The sequence below is a fragment of the Heterocephalus glaber genome, unplaced genomic scaffold (assembly GCF_053883595.1).
Source record: "Heterocephalus glaber isolate CG9 unplaced genomic scaffold, H.glaber_assembly_v1.0 deba00001572, whole genome shotgun sequence".
Taxonomy (NCBI): domain Eukaryota; kingdom Metazoa; phylum Chordata; class Mammalia; order Rodentia; family Bathyergidae; genus Heterocephalus; species Heterocephalus glaber.
The window spans coordinates 20,453,665-20,478,407 of record NW_028258357.1 but is presented as its reverse complement, the minus strand read 5'-3'; the positions used below and the strand labels follow the sequence as shown (position 1 = coordinate 20,478,407).

At 46.8% G+C, this 24,743-nt stretch overlaps 1 protein-coding gene across 8 annotated transcripts in view; it reads right to left on the bottom strand.

Annotated features, from left to right (window-relative positions):
• The window catches only part of Stab2 (stabilin 2), a 152,451-nt gene extending 128,138 nt beyond the window's left edge, over window positions 1-24,313 (bottom strand). For 5 of the 8 annotated variants that reach the window (XR_002394978.2, XR_002394977.2, XM_013072262.3 and 2 more), the window contains exons 1-5: window positions 23,647-24,310; window positions 21,576-21,709; window positions 17,983-18,098; window positions 5,868-5,953; window positions 4,967-5,036 (exon numbers count right to left, since the gene is read on the bottom strand). Coding sequence is in view for 5 of the 8 variants with exons in the window: in XM_013072262.3 (XP_012927716.2) it covers window positions 4,967-5,036; window positions 5,868-5,953; window positions 17,983-18,098; window positions 21,576-21,709; window positions 23,647-23,724 (484 nt within the window). In the remaining 3 variants the exon portion in view is untranslated. Of the gene's footprint in view, window positions 1-4,966; window positions 5,037-5,867; window positions 5,954-17,982; window positions 18,099-21,575; window positions 21,710-23,646 lie in introns of all 8 variants that reach the window. The other 3 variants (XR_015443579.1, XM_021258401.2, XM_021258399.2) reach the window with 3 other exon arrangements.
• Between the last annotated feature and the right edge of the window lie 430 nt (window positions 24,314-24,743).

Here is a 24,743-nt window from a genome sequence, read left to right as displayed (position 1 = left end):
CACTAGAACACCTGATATCCGTATATAAAAAATTAATCTCAACCCTTTTTTTTCCATACATGAAAATAACTTGAAGGGATCTAGGAACCTAAATAAGAAAGCCTAAAAGTATAAAACTTTAAGAAGAAATTATAAGGGAAAATATTTATGAATTTAGGGTAGGCAAGAACTACCTAGGATACAAAAAACATGATGTATAAAAGAAAAAAATTGATAAATGAGATTCCATCAAAATTTAGAACTTTAAATGACATCATTAAAATGAAAAGTAGTCCTTAAACAGACCATATTTACAACTCATTTAACCTATGACCAGAATATATAAAGAATTCTTAGAGCTCAGTAATAGACAACCCAATTAAAATGTAGACATAAGAAGATGATAAATAGCCAGTATAGCACAAGGAATGGTGTGCAACTCTAGAATCAGAAAAATACTAATCAGTACAATAATAAGATTGAATTATACACTCATTAGGGAGATGAAGTCAAAAGTTTTAAAAGCCTTGTCATGACTTTTTCTTTTTGTTGGATTCTCCCCCTTTGCGTTTAATTTGTCACGCCCAATGGATTCATTCTGCTGGGTTTCCTGGGGTTGTGATCCTCATTGTCTTTTCCTAGAGTATTGTCTAAAATTTTTTGGAGTGCCGGTTTGATATTCATGAAGTTCCTGAGGTGCTCTTTATCCTGAAAGTATCTTATTTCTCCACCAATTTTGAAAGATAGTTTTGCAGGGTACATCAATCTGGGTTGGAGGTTGTTTTCCTTTAGGGCTTGAAATACATCACTCCAAGCTCTTCTTGCCTTGAGGGTTTGCATTGAGAAGTCTGCTGTGATTCTGATGGGCTTTCCTTTGTATGTGATTTGTTTCTTTTCTCTCACTGCTTGTAGAATTTTGTTCTTCTGTTGGATTTCTGGAATCCTAACTATTATATGCCTATGTGTAGATTTTTTTTGATTAAGGCTAGCTGGAGTCCTATATGCCTCACTTATCTGTATGTCAAGTTCTTTTCCCCTCCTTGGGAAGTTTTCTGCCATCAGCTCTGTGAAGAGTTTTTTTATGTCACCTGCACTCTCTCCTCTTTCTTCATTGACTCCAATCAGTCTTACGTTATTCTTTGCATCGTCCAGCAGCCGCTGGATTGATTTCTCATGTTCCCTCACAATTTTAAAGCAATTTTTTCTTTTCCTCCTCACTAATTGCAATCTTATCTTCTATATGTGAAATTCTATCCTCACATTGGTTCATTCTGCTGTGCAGAGTTTTGATGGAGTTTTTAATCTCTTGGAAATCTGTTTGTATCTGTTTTATGGATTCCATTTGTTTCCTATGTTGAGATTCCATCAGGTTCCTCAGATCCTCTATTGTTTTTATCTGTGTCCTCTCTAGATTTATTAATCATGTCTTGCACCATGAGCAAAATCTTTGCTGTTATCTGAGTAATTATTTCTGATTTCATTTTTCCCAGATCCTCTTTTGTTGCCAGTTCAGAGAGTCCATGTGGTTGAGTATCAGAGTGTTTCATCTCATTTCCCTTTGGGGTTGCTGTAGGTGATCCAGAAGTCTGTTTTTGAGGCTTGTTTATGTGTCTTCTCATTTCCACAGGGCGGGGGGTGCTTCTGGCGCCCACGCGGCTCACCTTCTCTGCCCTAGGAGCTTGGGATGACGGCGGGGGAGCTTCCTTCCGGGTGCTGGGACTGGCTCACCTTCTTGGCCCTAGGAGCCTGGGATGGCAGCGGGGGAGCTTCCTTTTCCCTACTTTCAAACTCTTTGCTTCAGCTTTGCATCCTTGACATGAGGACTAATTTCCCATCTTAGTGTACGTGCCGGAGGGATTTCAAGGAAAGAAGCGACCATGGGCTCCAATCTGAGGCTCACAGAGTAGCAGGGAAGCCTGGCCCAAAGGGAGAAGGTGGTGATTTGTGTCCTAAGTGGGGCCACACAGCTAGTGGAAGGGGGTGAGGGGACAGGAGGGGTCAAGGGGAGGCAGAGGCTGATTGCTGCTGGGAGTTTGCTGGCCAGCTTGCCCTTCCAGCTCATCTGTGGTCCAGCCCCGGTGGGGGCCTGTCCCTGGGAGCCTCTGCCCTGGATGAGCGGACCCCGAACTGCAGGGCTCCGAGCCACAGTGAGTGGCAGAGGGATGCCCGGTGCCCTGAAAGCCCTTGGTACTTTGTGCATGCACCTCGGCAAATCGCTAGAGATGCGAAGAACCTGGGTGGTGTGGCTTTAACGTGGCTAAAGCCCTGGACATTCCTGTCAGAGGGATGAGGGACATGTGCTCAGTCCTCTGTGACGTGCCTCAGGGCACAGCGGGCTGCGCCTTCTCCTGGGTGTAGCATCCCATGTGGGCTGTGCATTCTGCACTGTGGTTACGGCTCCTGTTTCCAGCTCCCCAGGACCTCATCTTAACCCTCACAGGATCCCTGCTGCCTGTCTGCCCTAATGCGTGGCAGGGGCTTCCCAGGAGCAGAATGGTTCATGCCCTGCAGTCAGCTGCCTCTGTCCCTCACGGCTTCTTGGCGTCTTCATCCACAAATGAGGACGGTTGCTTAATTAAAGAGGTGCATGGCGGACTGATGGGATTATTCTGAGGAGCCTCCTTGTGCACTGCCTGGCACACAGAAGGCGCACAGTACATGCTGGCTGTTCTTATTGACAGCACATGGCCATGGAGTGATGTGGGAGTCGTGCTGGGGAAGGTGGGCTTTGCGTTCTTGCTAGCTGGGGGTGAGGCACTAGCAGGGGAGAAGGAAACTGTTGGCTGGTGCAGCTCTGAATCATCCCTGACCTGGGGTAAAGTTGGCATTAAAGACAGGCTGCCCCAGTAGAGCTGCCCCTCTCCCAAGTGGGAGTGCCACCTCCTCAGGACCAACACGACACAGCACAGGCACCCAGTGGACAGACACCTGGCTAAAAGGGCTCGCAAGCTTCCTTGGTCCTTGCCAATGCAAATGGCCAGCATGCATTCATTCATTCATGTAGTTATCCATGTATTCATTCAGCCAACCAAGGCTGTGAGAAATCACCAGGCAGCACCATGGAGAAGGTGCTAGAGATGAAGGCAATGGCTTTGCCTTCGTGACTACAAGGAGTCCAAGCCCCCAGCTGCAGCAGGAGTTTAGTACGGAGACTTTGGGGATGGGCGTCAATGTGTGTGCAGGCTTTCTTGCAAAGATATTTAAATCAGAGCAGTCTACCAAATTCCATTTTTTCTACGAAAGCCAGAAAGAGGGTGGTATTGGAGAAGGGCTGCCCAATAGATTCCTTTGGGAAGGATGTGGACCTAGCAGACTGTGTCTCTGCCACACCTGCATTTGTTGGGCCTTGGTGATTCCACATCTCGGCCAACTTCTGGCTCTTTGGCTGTGGGGTGTTGTGTGACCCTTAGCACAGCTGCCTAGCCCGAGCCCTTGGATCCTGGATGCACTGAACCATCATCAACTGTCCCCTGATGGTTGTGCGTGTTTGTTTCCTCTTGCTACTGTGAAGTCAGCAGAAGCTTTGTGTTGTGGTCTGAATGTGGTTTGGGTATGTCCCTCAGGGGTTTAAGTTTTGGGGGCTTGGTCCTCAGGGTGGTGATGTTAAGAGGTGGTGGACCTTTAAGAGGTGGAGCCTAGGGGGAAGTCATAGGTCATCGGGGTGTGGCCTTGGAAGGGATCCTATAGATCTCCAGTGACCCTAGTTAGTGCCCGAGAGAGGGATTGTTGCAATAGGGAAAGACTGCCCCCTCCCTCCCAGCTTCCTGTCAGGCTGTGTGATCTCTCCCTGGCTCACTGGAGAAGGAGCCATGCACCTGGTGCGTGCAGTCTGGGACCTCCCCAGAGCCTCCATTATTCTGTGAGCAACATTAATGTCTTTGGAAATTATTCAGCCTCAAGTATTTTGTTATAGCCATGGAAGATGGACTAAGATGCCAAGTGTCTTAAAACAGCAGACATTTATCACCTTACATTTCTAGAGGTTAGAAATCCAGACTCACTGTGCTGAAATCAAGGTGTGGGGAAGAGTGGTCAGGTTCCTTTTTGGAGGCTGGAGGAAGAATCTTTTCCTTGTCTTACCAGCTTTGGAAGGGTGCCCATGGTCCTTGGCTGTGGCCTCTTCCATAGCAGGTGGAGTTTTTCTTACATTGCATCACTCTGATGCCGAATCCTTTGCCTCTCTCCTCTACATTCCAGCGCCCTTGTGATTACATTGAGCCCACCCACATCATCCAAGAAAAGCTATTATTTTAAGGTGAGTTATTAGCCAACTGTCTGCCGCCTTATTTCCCCTTTGCCATGTCAAGTGACATTTCCCTGATCTCAGAGATCGGGAGGTGGGCATCTGTGGCTTGGCTTCTGCTGCTGCTCTTTGGAGGTCCCCTCCCCATGCATAAGATAACTCCCTGAGATTGGTGTACCCTTTATTTCCCCCATGTCACTTCCTCATATCCCAGCATTTCCTGGGATCACCTTTGAAGTAAATGGCTCTGTTCTGAGATCCTTGTCTCAAAGTCTGCTTCCAGGGAAACCAAGTAAGACCATGGATAAGCCAGGCTCTGTGTGTTTGTTGAGTCTGCAGCCAACAATCTCTGCCCTCTGCAGGCATCAGTTTGTGAACTCCCCAAAGGAAAGGAAACATCAAAATGTGGTAGGACCCATGAAGACATTAGCCCTGGGTCTGCACTGAAGTCAGGGCCCCAAGACTTCATATATGGGGGTGGGGGGAGGCAGCTGGATCCTGGATCCTGCAGTGGGAGAGGAAATCGTGTACCTCCCAGGCACCTCGCAAGCTTTCCTGCCCACTGCAAGTATGAGAGCCACACAAAATGCCACCACTGTCTTCAGGGATTGCATCCACGAGACTCCTGTCATCTCGGCTTCCCTGTCCAAAGTTGGCTGCATCCAAGCATTCAGTTTCCTCTCAGGGGTTTCTCTGGGGACGCCCAACCCTCCCCAGTCCACTGATTACACAAAAGTCACATACCTGAGGAACAGTTGGGTCCAAATAAATTGCCATGGGTGCAGGTTTCACAGGCTAGTCCTCCAAACCCCTCCTGCAAAACACCCCAGGGGGCTGACATCAGACTCAGGGAGACCTGTGTTCTGAGGAAACCCCACTTGACCCCCTGATGGGTTTGATTAGCATTTTTTCCCCAGCTGTATCTTTCCCCCAAGCTCCTTTCCAGTTAATCTTTTGTTCTTGCTGGTTTTGGTATGACAGTGAATCCCTGCGTCACTTTTTGCTGAAGGACTGGAGCCCTGCAGAGGAAAACTGCACTGTGAGCCCAAAGGTATAAATAGCACATGCTGACAGCCACATCCCGCTTGCACCCAGGGTGAAAGAAAACTTTCAGTTTTGCACTTCTGAAGGCAGTTAAACTCAATGCCTTTCAGAAGGGTTTCTTTGTGTTTAAATCCTTTAAGGCTGGAAACTTGCAAGAAGTCACTTTCATGAGAAAAAGAAATCCTTCAAGTGGCAAATGGAGTAGTTGGCAACGGACACTAAAAACAGCAATGGAGTCATCTGATAGCAGTAGCTATTTTTAACAGTAACAATGACAGCAATTTCTCTAGCCCTGCAGAGCTTCACAGAGCATCCTTACATATATGATCTCATTTTACTTCTTTAATCAATGTGATTGCAAAGATTTTATTTCAGGCCCATTTAATAGATGGCTCTGGTTAAGGCTGAGCAGTGAATCAACTCGGCTCAAAGTCCCCGGCCTCTGAGAGTCCTTTTGCTAGACAAACCATATTTTTAATACCAATACATGGACCCCTGTGTCTTGGGGACTCCACTTCGCATGTAGGTGTGTGGAGGGAGGACCACTAGGCAAGCAGGGGGCACAGAATTGCAGAGAGGGAGAACACATTTCTGAACTCACTTGGCAGGCGCAGGTTCCATTTCCGTCCATGCCCTCTGCACAGCTGCCCCGGCCACTGCACGGCGTCCCCGCTCCTCCCGGGCACTCTAGGGAATCAAACAGTCAGATTTATTCACTCAAGACTGCACATGGCATTCTGGGAGGATGACTGAGCCAGGTACTGGACACCTAGGGCCAGCTAGTGTGCTAGCTACCAGGGACAAGGGTAACTGGAGACCCTGTTGGTGCCATGCAAGGTTTCACAGGGGAGGGCCAGGGATTTAGCTCTGTGGTGCCACCACCTGCCTCGCAAGAACAAGGTCCTGAGTTTGATCCCTGGGACCAAAAAAAAAAAAAAAAAAAAAGAAAAAAAGAAAAAAAGAAAAACAAAAAGGTTTCATGGGGGAAGCAGATGTGTGAACAGGTGGACTGCAGAGTATTCACATGCTGTGATCAGAGACATCAATCGGCCATTCCTTGAGCACTTGCTATACATTCTGCAATGATCTGGTTAAATGATTCCCATGGTTACCTTCTGCTGTTGGCAGAGAGGTTCCATAACTTGCCTTCAATTTTGCAGTTTATAAATTGCAATGTTGGGAAGTTAGTTCAGCCCTTAAGCATGAATCAAAAGCCAGGCTTCAATTGTCATTATTTGCAGACAGCATGATACTCTATGCAGAAGACCCCAAGAACTCCATCAAAAGTCTTCTATACTTAATAAGTAAATTCAGTAGAGTAGCTGGATACAAGGTCAACACAAAGAAATCAGTAGCTTTCCTCTACACGAACAACAGACTCACTGAGACAGAAATAGGGCAAACAATTCCTTTCACAATAGCATCCAAAAAACTGAAATACCTAGGAATCAACCTAATGAAAGAAATTGAAGACCTCTACTCTGAAAACTATAGCACTCTGAAAAAAGAGATCAAAGAGGATATCAGAAAATGGAAAGACATCCCTTCCTCCTGGGTAGGAAGACTCAACATAGTGAAAATGGCCATACTTCCAAAACTGCTATATAGATTCCATGCAATCCCAATTGAAATCCCAGCAGCATACTTCACAGAGCTTGAGAAAGTAATCCAAAAATTCATTTGAAACAAGAAGAGACCTAGAATAGCAAAAGCAATTCTAGGCAAGAGAGACATGGCAGGGGGTGTCACAATCCCCAACTTGAAACTATACTACAAAGCTACTGTGATAAAAACAGCATGGTACTGGCCAAAAAACAGACCTGAGGACCAGTGGAACAGATTAGATGCAGAAACAACTCCAGACACACTCAGCCACCTCATCTTTGACAAAGGAGCCAACCACCCTCACTGGAGGAAAGATAGCCTATTTAATAAATGGTACTGGAAAACTTGGGGTTCAGCTTGTCAAAGATTAAGACCTATATCTCTCACCATGGACTAAACTAAAATTCAAATGGATTAAAGATCTAAATATTAAAACAGAAACATTAAATGTGCTGGAAGAGAGCTTAGGTAGGAGTCTTGAAGACATTGGTGTAGGAAAGGATTTCATGAAAAAAACCTCAGTTGCCTGTGAACTAGCACAATCAACAAGTGGGATCTCTTCTTATTAAAAAGCTTCTGCACAGCAAGAGAAACCACCAATAGTGTGAAGAGACAACCCACAATGTGGGAAAAAGTTTTACCAGCTGTTCCTCAGACACAGGTCTACTATCTAGAATCTATTAAGAACTTAAAAAAAAGTCAGACCCCCCAAATTTAAAGACCCAATCCAAAAATGGGCATCTGAAATGAACAGACATTTCTCAGACAAAGAAGTAGAAGTAGCAAACAAACATATGAAAAAATGTTCAACATCACTGGTCATTCGAGAGATGCAAATGAAAACAATGCTGAGATTCCACCTCACTCCAGAAAGAATGGGTGCTATTAAGAAATCAACCAATAAACAAATGCTGGTGGGGGTGTGGGGAAAAAGGAACACTGCTCCATTGTTGATGGGAGTGTAGACTGGTGCAACCACTGTGGAAATCAGTACGGAGATACCTCAAAGAACTAGGATTGGAGGTCCTATTTGACCCAGCTATTCCCCTACTAGGTATCTTCCCAAAAGAATGAAAAGAATCATACCATAGCGATATATGTGCACTCATGTTCATAGCGGCACAGTTTGTAATAGCTAAATCTTGGAAACAGCCCAATTGCCTATCAACTGGAGACTGGATAAAGATGTGTGTGTGTATGTGTGTGTGTGTGTGTGTGTGTGTTTAATAAAATGGAGTACTACTCAGCCATAAAGAATGAGAAACTAAAGACATAGCTAAATGGATGCACATTCTGAATAGTTTCTCTGGTGTGAAAACCTGAAAATGTAAATAAGGACTAAAAGGTATAATAGATAATGTGAAATAGGAAGAAAAAGTCTAAAGAGGAAGGGGAAGTGGGAGGGGTTGGGGAAAGGAAAGAAAGGAATGGAATTAATATGAGAAAATGAGAAAATGGAAACAAAGTCTTTGTAAATAGGGAGGGGTGGAGGGGTTGAAGGGAGGGCAGGGGAAGGGGGAAAAAATAAGAACCAAGATGGATTACGTAGAGGTACAAATTTCCAATGATGAATGTCATCACACCGCATACCTAAAATGTATGAATAAAATTAATAATAATAATAAAAAGAAATTTTAAAAAGCCAGACTTCTTAGTATGCTAGGCAGGGCCTTGAGGGAGTGCAGAGAGGGGAGCTCTTTGTACTCTGGGAACAGTCTGAGAAGTGTTCCCAAGGAGTCACTTAAGCTGGGGTTTTGAAGGTGCAATAGGAGCTGGTTATGCCTTGAGGGAAGCGCATTTCCGGAAGAGGAAATGGAAGGTAGCATCTCAGAGTTGCAGGGGATCGTGGGCTCTTCTGGGAATGCTGAGAAGCTGTTGGGGCTGGGACTGGGGAGTGGACTCGTGTGGATGTGGGCAATGACTGAAGTGCTTAGCATGATGAGAACAGGCATTTAGATTTCATAAAGAAGCCGACTCCAAACAAGCATGGATTTTGCATTTTTGAGTACAGCAAGATCTACAGTAGGGCTTTTACCAACATCTACTAGAAGATCCTAGTCGTTCACCAAACAACCCAGGAGTAGCTGCCATGTGCCAAGCATTCTATTCTGTGTTGGAGCAAAGAGATGAGCAGCAAGCTAGCCAGATATTACAATGCCCCAAATCGAGCAGAAAAATGTAAGTAATGATCGGTGAGAGAAATACTACTGTTTTAAAGATGATCAACACTTGGCTGCTGAGTTCCCACACTTGCAATAAGTGATGTGGATGGGCTGGCTCCAAGCTGAAGTCAGGCCATGGCTGGGAGGTGTGTCTGTGCGAACGAGGTGGGATCACAGTTACCCCACATTCAAGCTTGTGAGAAAAGTGCTCCCCCCAAAACGGTGAGTGATGTAGAGTCCCAGGCAATATAAAGGGTGCCTGTGTTCACAACTCACAGCAATGCCCTGCAGTTAAGAGCTGTGAGCCCCACACTGCTGACTGGGAGTCAGCATGAATTTCAGAGTGCCCCAAGGTTCACATGCTGGAGGGCTGGTGTCCAGCGTGGTGGCACTGGGAGGTGGTCAGCCCTTTGCAGGAGGCTCTGGGAGGTCCTTGGGGCAAGTGCAGGTGCCCGCAGGAGGGGCTGAGGGATTTCTTGCAAGGGAGTTGTTGTAAAAATCAGGGCCTGGCTCCCCAGCCTCAGAGTGGGATGTCCTCCTCCCATACTTGTCCTGTCACAGGGTCAGAGAGCCCAGTGGGCACTCACCAGAGCTAAGTGATCCAAACACCAGGCCCTTAAGCCCCCAAGACTGTGAGCTATGTGAAACTCTTTTTTGTATAAAGTTTGCCTGCCTCGGGTATTTCCTTACAGTGACAGAAAACAGACAAATGCACAGGAGGACTCAAACATTCAGGCTGCAGCTGCAGTTCTGGGGAAGACAGACTTCTGAGCACAGAGAAAGGGGATTCTCTGGAAGAGGCGCTGTTGGCTCACTTGACAGGGTCGTTCTTTGAAAGATCATTTGTCACTTGCAGGTACTGTGGAGGTGAGAGTTGTCATCCGCAGATGATTTCCTCTCTGGCTCCTCCTGTTTCTCCCTTGCGCTCAGAATGTTAGCAGAGCGCAGGGTCTAAGTTGCACACTTTATGGAGTCTGTGGTCTGTGGCAGAGCCAGCAAAGGCAGGCGCTCTGGAGTTTCCTACCCTGTTCACCTCAGTGAGGCCTTCACTGAGCAGTGGTGGAGAAGCCGGTCACCGAGGGGAGGAGAAGACACTGACCTGCAGCGAGGAGTTAAAGTCACTTTAAAAAGAGACCTAAAGAAACCTCAAACGAGACCTCCCCTTTCTGGAGGTTTTCAACATTTTCCTAATGAAATAACCTCGTCCTGCGTGGACGAAGTGATTTACACCTGGCCCCAGCAGGAGGCCACAGCCACCTCATGAGCCAGGGCCTCCTTAAGGACTTTTCTGTCTTTGCCCGAAGAAGGAGGCGAGGATGGAGAGGAGGGCCTTCATCACGTGGGGGCCTGAAGCTCCTCTGAAGCAGCGAACCCGAGGCCGAGGTGCCGGGCAAAGGGCACCTAGAGAGCATTTCCTAGAGCCCTCGCTCTCAGGCCGTTCTCCGCTTGCTTCTCCCGCCGGCCTTCTGGGTAGTGGCGTGATTGGGAACAGCCAGCGCTGCGCTAGGAGGAAGGCGGGGACCCCTGCCCGTCCCTCCGCCTGTCCCAGGGCTGGGTGTGCCCAGCTTCGGTGCTTGCTTTCTGGGCTGGCTCAGGAGAACCCCCGGCCTCCTCCGTCCTGAGACGCGCACTGGGCTGCCGGGCAGAGAGACCCTCGGGATCTTAGGCTTGCTGGTGTCATCCGGGTCTCCTCCTCCCGCGGGCGTGGAGCCAGACCCTCCCCACCTTTCGTTCCTTCCTCCTTCCCCTCAGCAGCCCATCCCCACTTCCAGACACGGAGCCTTTCCCGCTGAACCTCTCCCTCCGCTCGCTCACCTCTCTCCCCGGCCGACTTCACTTTCCCTTCCTCTGGGCGCCCCTTCCACTCTGCCCATGCCGGTTACTGCAGCAAGAAGCAAACGGGCAGCGGCACTGAGGGAGACCGTAGCCCTGCTCTAGCTACAGGCCGATTCCGGAGACCGGGAGCCCTCCCCCAGCCCCCCAGAGTGTGGTGGTGTCAGGAGGTCCGGGCTCCTTCTCCTTCTGGAAGTTACTAAGCCTTGCGCAGTGATCATGTGGTGCTTTCTACCGGTGCTTCCCAGGACAGCAGATTGGGAGGGGGGAGGTGAAGGGTACCCAAGGCCCTTCTGCAAGCCAGGGCAGGGCGCTCTCAGATCTGCGAAGCTAACAGCATTAAAGCTGCCAGACATCGTTTAATACCAGGGACACGGAGTGAGTCAGGAGATTTTGCCCATGTGAGCATCGTAAAGAGAACTTATATGAACTAAAACGGCTGTGATGTCCCCAGGAGAATCATCTGGGCCACTGCCCTTGTGAACCCAGCTGTCATCGACTGGATCCTTGTCAGGCCGCCTGCGACTGCACCTCAAAACCCACCATTTGTGCACAAGGCCACCCTCCCCACAACTGCCTCCGCTCAGAGACGAAGCATAGCAGGGACACTGGGCAGGCCGGTTGCTGCAAGACACAGGGCTCCATGTTGGGTGGCTTTGGCTGGAGGACTCCCCTTCAGTGTCACCAAACTGTCTTGGAACTGCACACCATGGAAGATGTACCCATCTGGCGTGCCTTGCTTCCCTCTCTGGTGCACTCGGGGCTGAGCCGTGTCGCGGTGTAACAGCCCCCCCCCCGATTCCTTGAGGACCCCCCCTTACTAATCTCTCGCCTCTCTCTCCCTGTCACCTGTCTCCCTGTGGAGGAACCAGCAGAATAGAGCAGGCAAGAGAGAGCCTTTGTGCACGTTAGGAAACACCGGGGCCCCTACTGTCCCATGGCTAGATCTCCACAGACACCATGCACGGGAAGCAGAGGAAACTGAAATCAATCAAAGGTGCCCCTCCATGGGGTCCATGAGATGCACACCAGGGTGCTTTTCTTTAACGAGAGTCTACCAACCTACTATGTCGGGGGTGGGGCAACTTGAGGTCTCTGTCTCCTCTTTGGGGGACTCCTTGGACCCTGTCCAATGACACTGTGATGTGGTGGTTGAAACCATCTTATCTAAGAGGAAACTGAGGCATAGAGAGTTTTGGTGTTAGGTCACTTAGCCATTAGGTTCAGAGAAGATTCTCGCTAGCTCTGCCTGACTTTAAAGTCATGTCATTGTGCTTCTCTGTTTGGATTGCTTATAATATTTTATAGGATTTTTTTTTTGCAAGCCATTGATTCAATTGATTGGCTTATTCAACATTCATTGAATATCTGCTACTATTTTCAAGACAGGCAATGATTTCTTTCTGTGCTTTCATGAGAAAATAAAATAAGGTTTAGCCAGGGCAGAAAGGAGCCTGCACACCTCTTGCTGTGGCAGGAAGTGGCTGGTGAGGCCACCTGAGTGCTTATTTCTGAAGCTTCAAGGCCCAGATAAGTTCTGCTCATTGAGATGAGTGACCTGCCAGCCATTCATGGTTCATGGGACTTTTGCCAGTGATAGATTGAAGGCTAGTTGGGAGTTTCTGTCTCCTGGGTATTTTACTGAGCCTCCACATTAAATATTCTGCAGAGGCTGTGACGTTTTTCACAGTAGGAATTGCTTCATCCTCACTCTATCTTCCTGTGGCTTTCAGTGCAACTTCCTGAGCTAAAGGCAGAGGCTGAGACTTGGGTATGTATGTGCATGTGCCCTGCAGGGTCGTATGTCCAAGCCCTCTGGAGGCTGGGCCCGAGGGAGGTGACACAGTCTAGCTGAACAGGCCCACAGGACAAACTGCCAAACCCACCCAAGTCCTCCCCTGGGCTCCCAGGGACAACTGTTTTCCCTCATCTGCTTTTGTTGATGGAGCTCCTTGGGGTTAGGAATATACGTGATTAGGAGTGGGTCCTATCATATACGTGAGTACAGTGGACCCTTGACTTATGAACTCAATTCATTCCCGAGGGCTGGTTGTAACTCAAGTTGGTCAGTGAAGGCTCAAGCTCCTCTACACAGCCTTCAAAGTCTCTCCCCTGCACACAGGCAGATCTCAGTGTCCTTAGAGAGACACCGGCCCAGGATTTCTCAGTGAACCCCACACAGGAGAGGATGCTGTCATGTTCCTTCCAGAACCCCTTAAGGGTTAAAACTGTATCTGAGACCGTCTGGAAGCACAAGCGGCTGGCATTTGGGTCATAACTCAAGACTTTGGTTGTAAGTTAAAACTAAAATTCTGGTTGTAACCCAAGTTGTCCCTATGTTGGGTTGGTTGTAACTTGAGGGTCCTCTGTATGTGCAGCCTATTGTAGGCACTCAATAAATGCTTGATTTTTATGAGTTGGCCAACCCTGGAAAGAACTTCAGAAGAAGATGGAAAGAGTGTGGGGCTGTAAGGAATCATCATTTTATGGCCTGTTTGAAATATCTTAAAAATATATGAAAATATTTGTTTGGTTTTGAAATACATTTGTAAGGCAAAAGAATAAGTTTGTTTCCTGCTTCTCAAATCATTTTCTATCACCTCAACCCCCATTAAGAATGGAGATGGTAGGGGCTGGAGATTTAATTCAGCAGCACCACACCTGCCTGGCAAGTGCAAAGTCCTGATTTCAATCCCTGGTACCGAAGAAAGAATGAAGATGCTAAACTAGCCTTCTCAGCACCTGCACTTGAAAGAGGTATTGCAGGATGTGCTACGCGGGCAGTTCTGAGGCTCTGTGGGACTGGAGGTGCTGAGGAGACGATCTGAGGCCATTATGACATTTCTTTGGGTCACCACTGCTCTGGCGGTCTCTGGTACTGAGACTTTTCTCACCCAGCAGATTCAGCTGTTAGGAGCTGTCAGTAAATCATCAGCCTCTGTTTCTCTAGAGGAAGATAATGCACCTCCTGCCCAGCGAGCAGCCAGCGGCCACCCTGTGACTTAACCTCCTCGGAGGCCCTCGAGGTGCCTTTCGCATGTCGCTACCTTGCCTTAGAGCCTCGCTGCACAGGGCTGGCAGAAGTCACGCCAAGCTTGCTGATAGTCCCCGTGTATCCCTGGACACCATCACCTGCCCCGAAGTGGAAGTGAAACAGATTCTGACTGTGAACTCCATGTTATTTGTCACTCAAAGGAAAAAAAGCGATGCCTGAAAGAATGGTTTCAATCTGCATTGTCTGTGATTTGCAACCTGTGTAGCATAAAGAATGAATGTTGAGGAATTTAGTAAAAAACCCCACAAAAACTCAAAACTCAGACCATTTGTCTCTGAATTAGGGTTGTCTTGGCCACAGTTGAGTTTGGGTGTGACCGCTTTGCATACATTGGAATTCTGCTCCTCTGAGTTGTTGTTCAAAGCCCATAAATTCATGGTGCAATAAAAAGAACAAGATGTACAAATGAAAATTCTATCTCAAGCTGGGAATAGTGGCACAGGCCTGAATCCGAGGCCACTGAGAGGCTGAGCCAGGAGGATCGCAACTGTGAGTCCAGCCTGGGCAACTTAGGGAGTTAGCGAGACCTTGTGTCAAAACCCCCACAAACACACACACACACACAGGAACAACAACAACAAAACAAAGGCTGGGAATGGAGTTAGCGGTAGTGTGAACACCCTGTGTTCAATTTCCAATACTGAAAAAAAAGAAGAAAAAGAAAAACCTATTTCTCCTTAAGTAGAATATTTGCTGTTCAAACATGATTAAGTTTCACAGTTAAAAATACATTTCTGCACTAACGAGAAGACTTCCAGAAGTACATTTGATAAAGCAGTGCCAATCTTAAGAGGGAGAAGAAGGCTCAATTCAAGTAAAAAGGCCTGGCTTATGTCAGGATGCCAGCCCTATGTGAGAATTCATGCCTTACTCTGTATCTTAGAAGACGGTGGATAATTCTTCTCCATCGTGGTTTTTGTTTTCAGCGCTGACTCTGGGCTTACTCTCTTACTTGAGGAAGGCTCTGGGACCTAATTTTCGAAGCACCCCGAGTTGGTGAGTGAGAGAGAGCCGTCTGTGGCTCCTTGGAAAGGAAGGGGCCCCTGCAGGCTGGGAACGCTTCCTCCGGGAGAGGGAGGGACACCGTCAGCAGCTCCCGCCCCACCTTGCCTTGTCCCTGTGGAAGTGCAGAGCCACAGGCGAGGCCCGCTTGTCCTCACTCCAGTGTGAGGGTGACTCACAGCCAAACTGGGGATTATCTTTCCTGACTGAGAGGAAGCAAGCCTTGCACAAGAGTGAGTACGTTGGGAATAGGAAGATAAAGGGAAATGCCCTTTCGCCCCAAAGAGAGGACAACAGGGCTGATGTCCTGGCCTTGGTCTTCGTGTTTTGCATTTCTGGCCTTGAGAGCTCTCAAAGGAAATGCCTGAATATTCAGACTCCACTAGACTTTCCTGGATCTGGGTGTGCAACATGCCATGTTCCCTTGCACGTAACACAACACCAGGGCAGGAAGCGCGTTCAGACTTTTCCTAAAGTCCTTTCTTTCACTTGGGTTAATGTTTGAAGAATCTTATCTAGAGTTTTGTAAAGTAAGACATTTAACCCTCCTTTGACAGATAAGGAGACTGAGGCAGAAGCAGGAAGCCATCTGCATTAAGGTTCCAAACCTGAAGCTTGGTCGCAGGCTCTGCATCTTTTGCCTGGCTAGCTGTGGTTGGTCATTCGCTCTGTTGGACGTGCCAACTTTGTCATGTGTCCTAGACTAAGCCTGTTCTTGTCTACAGTGTCTCTGACTCATAGCTTAGCAGTAGATTAGTTTCCACGGGTTAGATAGAAATGGGGTAGTGAATCTCAGCATCCTTTCTGCTCTATTAGGATGTCTGCAAGACCTCACTATATATGAGACTAAGAGGAAAAATCCTTGGAATCTGGAGGGCCAGGTCCATTCCTTTAAAGACTCTGAAAGGTTAATTGCTCTAAAGCCCTTAGTCTATGGACTTGACCCTGATGTGCTAAGCTCTTAGGAATGCACAGGGTCAACACGCTGGGTGGAACTTAACACGGGGCAGTTAACAGAGAGAAGGGTCAGGATGCCTGAATCCTAAACCTTGACCTTCCCCGGACAGGAAGCACACTCGAGGCATTGACTGGTAAAGCTGGGAGGACCTAGGATGGAAGAGGATGGAAGTAAAAGTGGAGGTGCCCCCGCCCCGTCTCTCTCTCCTCCCTTCTTGACAAGCTCTGCTTTAGACAATGGGACAAAGAAGACAAGTCAGCAGCCTTTGGTGCCAAGAAGCCCTGAATGTGAACTTACTTTATCACTTCTCATCCCGAAAGGAAATTTGCAAGAGATAACATTCAAATCTGATTCCTTCCAAGCAAAATGAGGATAAAGCTGTCCAACTCAAAGATTTGTTTCAAGAATTGCATCGGATGAGAAAGGGCCAAGGATTTCCCTAGCACCTAATGTCAGTCATGTTGAATAAGTGGAAATTGTGATTGATTTAACAATTTCATCAGTAGTTAGAAAGAAAGGAGACAACACTGTGCATACGATATGGGCTCACCGACTTAGGAGTTATATAGAAAAAAGACCAAGATTGAAATAAGCCAAAATGTTCAGAGTTTCCCTCATGTGACAGAATATAAGTGGATGGGGCCAGTGATTTAGCTCAGTGGTTCCGCCTCCTGCCTCGCAAGCGCAAGATCCCAAGTTCAATTCCCGGTACCCCCCACCCCAAAAAAGAATATAAGTGGATATTTTTCTGTTTTATATCTTTCTGAACTTCACAAGGTGTGTACAATTTGGTTCCATTACTTTGGTGAGGGAAAAAATATTGCAGAGCGTAAGACACTAATCTCTCCCTTAACATGATCTTAGGGAGGCATTTTCATTACATCTTAGAAGATAGGGAACAAGTAGTGAATTTAGGAATTAAAATTTCTGATTTTGACTACCAAACAATAGGGAATTTCAAATCATTTGCATATCACAACAAAGCTGTAGGCCCTGAGTACTAATAACCTGTAACGAGGATGACAGTTCAATTTCACCCCACAAAGATTAGGCTCGGTTATAGAAATCTGAGTATATCACTGCCCTAGATTTACTAGCAGTTTTTGTTACCATAGAAACTCTTCAGAATTAATTTCTATACCTACAAATACTGCATATAACTTTATGTAGTTAACTTTACAGTTTCTTTACATTAAAGCATTATAATTCAACATCATAGAATTTGATATTCTGTTTTAAGACTTCAATTTTTATAATGTTTAATGGTTATTTACTATAGTGTTTGAGATGTAATGAAATTTCTTCTTAAAATAGTATTTGGGATCATAATTGCCCAGGATCTCTCTTTGATAAGTTATCTTTTTAAATATAAAAATGGATATTCCTTTTAATACCCCTTTTTCTGACTTATAAAGGAATTCTCTCAGAGAGATCTCTAACTGCAGTGAAGTAATTTCTTTGTTGGGAATTTTTGTTTTGGTACTGGGAATTGAACCCAGGGCCTTTACACTGAGCTACAGCGCTCTTTTGGTACTGGGGATCGAACTCAGGACCTTGCACTTGCAAGGCAGGTGGCAGCACCACTGAGCTAAATCCCCAGCATCCTCAGCTTTTTAAACACTTTTAAAAACATTTTTTAAATTTTTTGGTACCAAGGATTGAACTTGGAACCTTGCACTTGCCGGCTGGCACTGGAACCATTGAGCTAAATTCCCGGCTCTTTTACTTTTTTTTGTTTTGGTACCAGGGATCGAACTCAGGTCCTTGCGCTTGCCCAGCAGGTAGTGAAACCACTGAGCTAACTCCCTGGCCCTTAAACACTTTTAAACAGGATCTTGCTGAGTTGCCAAGGTAGGACTTAAGTTTGGGATCCTCCTGCCTCAGCCTCTCAGAGTACTGGGATTATAGGCATGAGCCACCATGCCTGGATTGATTTCTTTATAAAAACAAAGGGGGCATGAAATATTTTATACATGTAGACTGAAATGGAAATTTCTAGAAAAAGATGCTTACCTCTTCCTTCTAGTGGGCTTCGTTCCTCCCAATTTTACATGACATACAACCTTGAGAAGCAAATGTCAATCCCAGGTTGTGCACTCACCCATGCAGTCTGGACCCCAGTGGCCAGGACAGCACTCTGGTTGGAGATACTCCTTCCTGCAGATGTGGCGGCATCCGGGGAAAGACTGGGAGTCTGTTCTAGTCTCAAAGGTGAACCTGGGAGGGCAGCAAGGGGTTAAGTTACAATCGGAGCAGTGCGGTGAACTCTAGCGGGTAGGGTTGCCCTGGGCTTTTATTGAGTTCTTTATACGTAATATATTTAAAAATATAGGGTGAGCATATTTGGCTCTCTAGGTAGAATAAACCTAAACTGGGAGTTATTTTTATTTGTTAGAAATGGACAAAAAAAATCAAGAAACACTGAAGATAGAAGGAGACAACTAAAATGCTCTCAGAAATGAGCTTAGCAGATGAAATGCATGTTATGTCTTGGGGCGTAGTGGAGATGGCCTCATGCTGGTCAGTGAATGTCCTAGCAGCCAAGGCAAGAAGGCAAAAATCATGAGTTACACAATGCATAAGAACTTGAGCCTAAAAAATGAATCCATTGCTCAGGATTGGTATATTTATTACAGATACCATGAGTGTAGAAACTTCTGTGGCGGAGGCCACTGGTGTAATGTAGTGAGCAACATCTCCCACAATATCCTTGTAGGAGATGTGATAATGGATTCCTTAGCACAATGCCCGGTGCTGGCTGGTGTACAGCTGTAGGAGAGCGATTCCTCGGGGGTGAAATGCCAGCCTCCATGTACAGGGGTCTCGGCCAGCCTGGCTTATTCCAGAGTAGACCGCAGCATTTCTAGACAGTCCGTGCTTCCCCAGTGTCATTTCCGAAATTTCCACCAGGCTGTTGTTAAGAGTAGTGTGAGGGTGAGTTCAGGGTTTCTCCTAAACCAGTCCCCGAAAAGTAGCTGATTAACAGCAGAGCTGCTTGGTTTACGGGCAGTCAGGCTAGTGACAGAGGTGACAGTTTCTCTGTAAGACTGAGGACATTGCTTCACAAAAGTGGACAGAGGAAGTACAGAAGGGCAGAAATGAATATCATGCAATGTACCACCAGGTATATGAAAATGTGCTCAGTGTCACAAATCACCAGAGGAAGACAAATCAAAGCCACAACAACGTCAGGGGTGGTGGCACACACCCATAGTCTCAGCACTCAGGAGGCTGAGGCAGGAGGATCACTATGAGTTTGAGGCCAGCCTGGGCTAAAAGTGAGTCCAAGACCAGCCTGGATTACACAGTGAGATCCTGTCTCAAACAAAACAAAACAAACAAAAACACAATGAGACAGCATCTCACACCTGATAGGGAGGCAACTATCAAAACCCCTGGAGACAGGAGTTGGTTAGGGCGTGTTGGAAAGGGACCCTCCTATACTTGGAGGAAATGCAAATGGGCACAGCTACTGTGAAAACAGCACAAAGCTCAGCTCGAAGCTCTTCAAAATATTACAAACAGAACTAGCATGAGATCCATCCCTCCAGTTGCTGGGAATGTATCCAAAGGCATTAAAATCAGGATCTCAAAGAGAAATGTGTCTGTTGTAGCATGATTCATGAAAGCCAAGACATGGAAGCAAACCAAGCTTCTGCTGATGGATGAGTGGATAAAGAAAATGAGGAGACACAGAACCTACAAATCATTCGGCCTTGCAACAGGAGAGCTTGCAATTTATAAGCAACATGGGTTAACCTAGAGGGGATGGTGCTGAGTGAAACAGGCCAGGCATGGAAGATGAAATACCGCATGATCTCACCTACGTAGAGTGTAACACAGTCAAGCTCACGTCAGAGAATGGGGTTATTATGGGATGGAGGGATGGGGAAGTGAGGTGTTGGTCAAAAGGTCCAAAGCTTTTGGTTATGTTGGTTACATAAGATGAGTAGGTCCTAAAGATCTACTCTACAGTAGAGTGCCTACAGTTAACCATAGTGTTAACTTAAAAATTTGCTCATAGGGCAGACCTTATGATTAAGTGCTCTTATCACAAAAAAAGGTGGGGAAAACTTTCAGAGGTGATGGATATCTTTGTGGCATTGTGATAGTTTCAGGGGTATATAATTATCCCTAAGCTCACTAGGTTATGGACATTAAGTATGTACAGGTTTTTGTATGTCAGTCATACCTCAATAAAGTCATTTTAAGAAAATCCCCAAATTTAGCTGGGTGTGGTGGCACATGCCTGTAATAACAGCACTCCAGGAGGCTAAGGCAGGAGGATCTCAAGTTTGAGTTCAACTTGGGTACCTTAGCCAGACCTTGCCTCAAAGTAAAAAATAAGAAAGGGTTGGGGATGTAACTCAGTGCAAATGCTCTGGGTTCAATCCCCAGTACAGAAGAAGGACAAGGAAAAGGAGGAGGAGGAGGAGGAGGAGCAGGAGGAGGAGGAGAAGAGAAGAGGAAAAATAAGAAGAAAAATAAAGAAGAAACTCAAAAGCCATAAAACAGAACAGAAGAACTGATCTTGGGTTTGTTGTAGCATAAGTTAATGACAGACAAAAGTCTTCAATTCAAAACAGAGCATGGATACAAAATTTTATTGCATGTATGTTGAGAATAGGCAGGATACAACCTATTTTGTTATAGGTTATAGTGCCCACCCCAGGCCTGAACAAGAGTAGACAGTATGACCACGTTCTCAGTAAAGCAGCCATATAATTTTAACCTTGATCTCTGATATAATTCTAACAGAAAATGAAGCTTTTTTTTTTTGGTACCAGAGATCGAACTCGGGACCTTGCACTTGTGAGGTAGGTGGCGGCACCACTGAGCTAAATCCTCGGCCTTAGAAAATGAAAATTTTTGCAGGGGTGCCACTACTTGGACAATTCAGCGGTCAACGGCTTCATATGGTTGCTAATTCCAGACTAGCCAGTGTTGGGAAACTTCTTATTAAAAATGATGATTTTGGCTGTAGAATATACTGCGGTCCTGTTAAGCAAATATAAATTTAAAATGGGACTATATAAGAGAGTTAGGGTTTCATTTTGCACAAGAATGCTAACTGTTCATTCCTGAATTAAAAATGAACTCGTTGAAAAACGTTTACTTTCTAAGTTAGGGAACTAACTAAATACAAACTTGCATTTGCATTTGAGCCTCATGGCTGCACCCAACAGCCAGTGAACAACACTGCTTGTCAACCTTTGTCAGGCTTGGTCCTGAATTATGAGTTTTGAATCCTAAGAGGCCTTCAAGAATGGAACAAAAGCACTCACAAAAACTTCCACCTGGCTGAAATTCATTTGTCCCCTTTCTCTGGGTTCTAATTAGTATTGGACCCCAGCTTATTGGCAAGGTGACTGGCAGACCCTCAGCTTAACATTAGAATTTTTTCAAACAGAACAAAGCCCACATTTTCAAAATAAAGGGGAAGAGGAAGGGTGAATGTTTACACGTAGTGCAATGCAATGCAATGCAATGCAGGCAGCTGTGTTAACATGTGAACTGATGATAATAAAGGCGTTAGACTCAGGTCTGCAAATTGTGAAGCACTCAAGTTTGGGCTCAGTGGAGTCTTAGAGAAAGAGAAAAATCATGCACATGTTTTCCAGTTTTTGAGACAGGCGTTTCCCTTTGGAGTTACAGCTCCTAGAGTTCCAAGATTTATTTTCATAAGATGAGTACCTGCAATCTCGAACTCCCATGGTGTAGTTGCTGATCTTCCTGTAACCATCTGGGCACTTGGCTCTCAAATTAAGCAAGCAGGACTGACACTTGGTCCTAATTATCAGGGCAGACTTCTTATCACATCGGTTTCCCTGCACAAACACAACAAAGAGTACCAATCCCATTAGCAATTCCCTGGGAAATGTTGGCCGGCCCAGTCTTCCCCTCTGCCTGGTCCTGCTGATGTCTGGGATGGCAAAGGTTCGGGCTGGTCGTGACTGGCCTGCTGCTGCCAGCTCATCTGGAGATCTCAGCATTGGCACCACCAGGAGTGTCTGTCCCGGCCGTGGGTGAGGGCAGAGCACTGATTCGCATTTCTGGTCTAGAGCCCCGTGTCCTGCAAGGTGACACAACGTCACTACTCACTCACCCAGCTGAGGAGCCCGAGACAGAGCTCAGCATGAGTGTGTCAAACAAGGACATTGGAAAGCAGGCTGCTCGAGGTCCGCAGGCCTCAGGCTCTGTGCTCCGGAGATAAATAGGGCCGGCATCAGCATCCTCATCTCAGGGGACCGGGCAGGGCCAGTGCAGGGACTTGTGTAAGGATGCACCGTGAGCTGTGGTCTTCTGACTCCTTACATAGCCCTCCTGTCTCTTCCCCACACCCAAGTGGCACATGGAAAATTATATTTCTGTTTTTTCTGGAAGCTTCCATTTGGCCATCCTTACAAACTAAAATAGCACTGAAGTACTCTGCAGATTGATAAAAGGCACATTTGGATTAATCCCCTTTAGCTGCAATGACACCTCTATTTTTTCTCCTTTTTCGGGGGGGTTCATGAGACAGGGTCTCACTATGTAGTTCACTACGTACCCTTGAATTTACTACATAGCCCAGCCTGGCCTCAGATTTGTGATGATCCTCCTGCCTCAGCCTCCTGAGTGCTGGGATTATAGGTCTGCACCACTAGGCCCAGCTACAATATACATATTTTTGAAAGCGGGCTTTTTCTTGGATAGGTGTATAGGGTGATATTATTTTGACATTTCTTTCTTAGCAGGCTGAATTTGCTACTCTCTTTTAAAGAAATCCCTTGGCTTTCAAATTGGCTCTTTTGAGTGGAATGGCTCATTTACCTGTCATTCAGTATTTACAATCATATCCCCTCTGAAAGCAAACTCAGCATTAGAGAAGGCTGGGTTTCTGCATGACAGCCAACACTTGGTGATGAAAATGCTGGTGATTATGGTTGCACCATGTATGGAGCGAGTTCAGGTGGGAAGCTGAAGCCTGGAGGGGTTAAGTTACCTGCTCAGGGTCCAGCTGCCAACTTGTGGAGCCCTAAGCAGACACCAGAGGAACATGCCAACTCAGCCCCAACTAACTCCCCAGGGGGAATGGTAATTCCATCTTCCATGTTTTCATGAAAAGTATCATCAGAAGACAGCCAGCCGGAGGACTCTGGTTGCTGAAAATTTGCCTGGTCCATGTTTAGGATTGAGAGCCCAAATCAGACATTGCAAATACATTTTACATCAGTCATCCAGCCTGACTCTCCTGATGCTCACTGTGATGAGTCTGTGTGACCTATCCAGGGTCCCAGGAGCCGATGTCTGAGCAGGGACAACCAGAGCAATTGCCCAGCTCTGAGGGAAGCAGAAGGGATGCACCAGCACCCAGCCCAGTGATTTCATAAACATTTCTGATACTTCCGTATCAAGCTGTCATTGCCCTGGAATTCTCCAGAATATTTCTCCACAGCCATGTTTGTTTTCTACACTTGGAAATATGGCCTGGCAGGAATTCACAGTGGTGAGGCGATTGAAAGAAACAAAACCCAGAATACACAAGTCCGAGAGAAGAAGAGGAATGCTAGCGCTAGAACCACAGGTTCTCACAGTGGAGGGCGACTCCGGGAGGGACTAGAAAGCCAAGTGGGTCGGTACCACCTCAGCACCACAGTGCACCTCCATTGGGCCTCTCTCCTGTGAACTTTCTCTTGGTTCTGCGAGTCCAGATGGGAAAACAAACTGCCTTTGAACACATTGTGAAAATTAACAACTAAAAAGTATGAAAGTTTCATCTTACCTGTCCTGAGGTTTCAGCCAGAGAGCAGGAGCTTTGCAAAACCAACCCAAGCACAATCATCATTGAACGTCGCAGCATGTTGAGCAAGCCTTGAGCCTCTGCCGTGTCAGGCACCTGCCAGAGCCCTGTCTATTGTAACGGCGTTTGATGACTGCCCAGCGAGATCTTTCTCATTTCAGCGTTTACTTTTAAATCCTTTCCTATTCCTGGATTGAGCCAGAGGTGAGATGGGCCCTGCCTAGGACAGGAAGAATGTCGAGTCCAAGGTCTTGGTCAAATCGGTCCGAGTGGGATATATGTCCTGGCTGAATGACAGGATTTCCTGAAAGGCTGAGGCAGGGGCCAGACCTGGAATGTTTGTGCCTTGTGAAACTCCCGAGCAGAGCAGGTCCTCCTCCCACTGCTCCCCACCTGGGCCTGCTGGTCGCAAGCCCTGGTGCCCTTTCTGGACCATGCCATGGAGCACCCAGCCTCTGCGTAAGCCAAGGCCCCCGCCTGCTGGACAGTGTCCGCGAGTACTTTGGAGCTGGGTCCCTGTCTTGGTGTCTTTGCCTTGCCAGGCTGGCAAACTCCTGGGAGGTGCTGATGGTTGCATTCTCGACTCATCCTGTCTTCTCTTCTGGGTCACTCTGGTAGCAAGTGATGGAGCCCGGGGCTGTGACCTGACCCTTTCAGGCCCAGTCTGATGCCACCGCTTTCGGGAAGCTGTCCTGCCTTGCTCCTTCACGCTGTCCTCAGGGCTTCCTGGAGCTTTGTGCACAACGTCATGACAGCCCAGTCACATGGATCACACTCCGTCCATCTGTGTGTCTGTCTCCCAGCCCCAGCTGTGAGTTTCTGGGGAACAGGAGCACAGCCTTCACCTACTCTGTACCTCTCAAAGCCTGGAGCTGACCTGTTCCCCAAGAGAATAAAGACAGTCATAAAAGCCAGCACTTTCTGGAAACCTCTGTGTGCCAGTTGTTATTCTACACCTCTCTGTGGATTTGCTTGTTTAAGCCTCACAACACTTGGTGAAATACTGGGGATTATTCCTCCCACTCTACAGATGGGTAAACTGAGGCAGAGAGGTTAGACAACTTATGCTGGGCACCCAG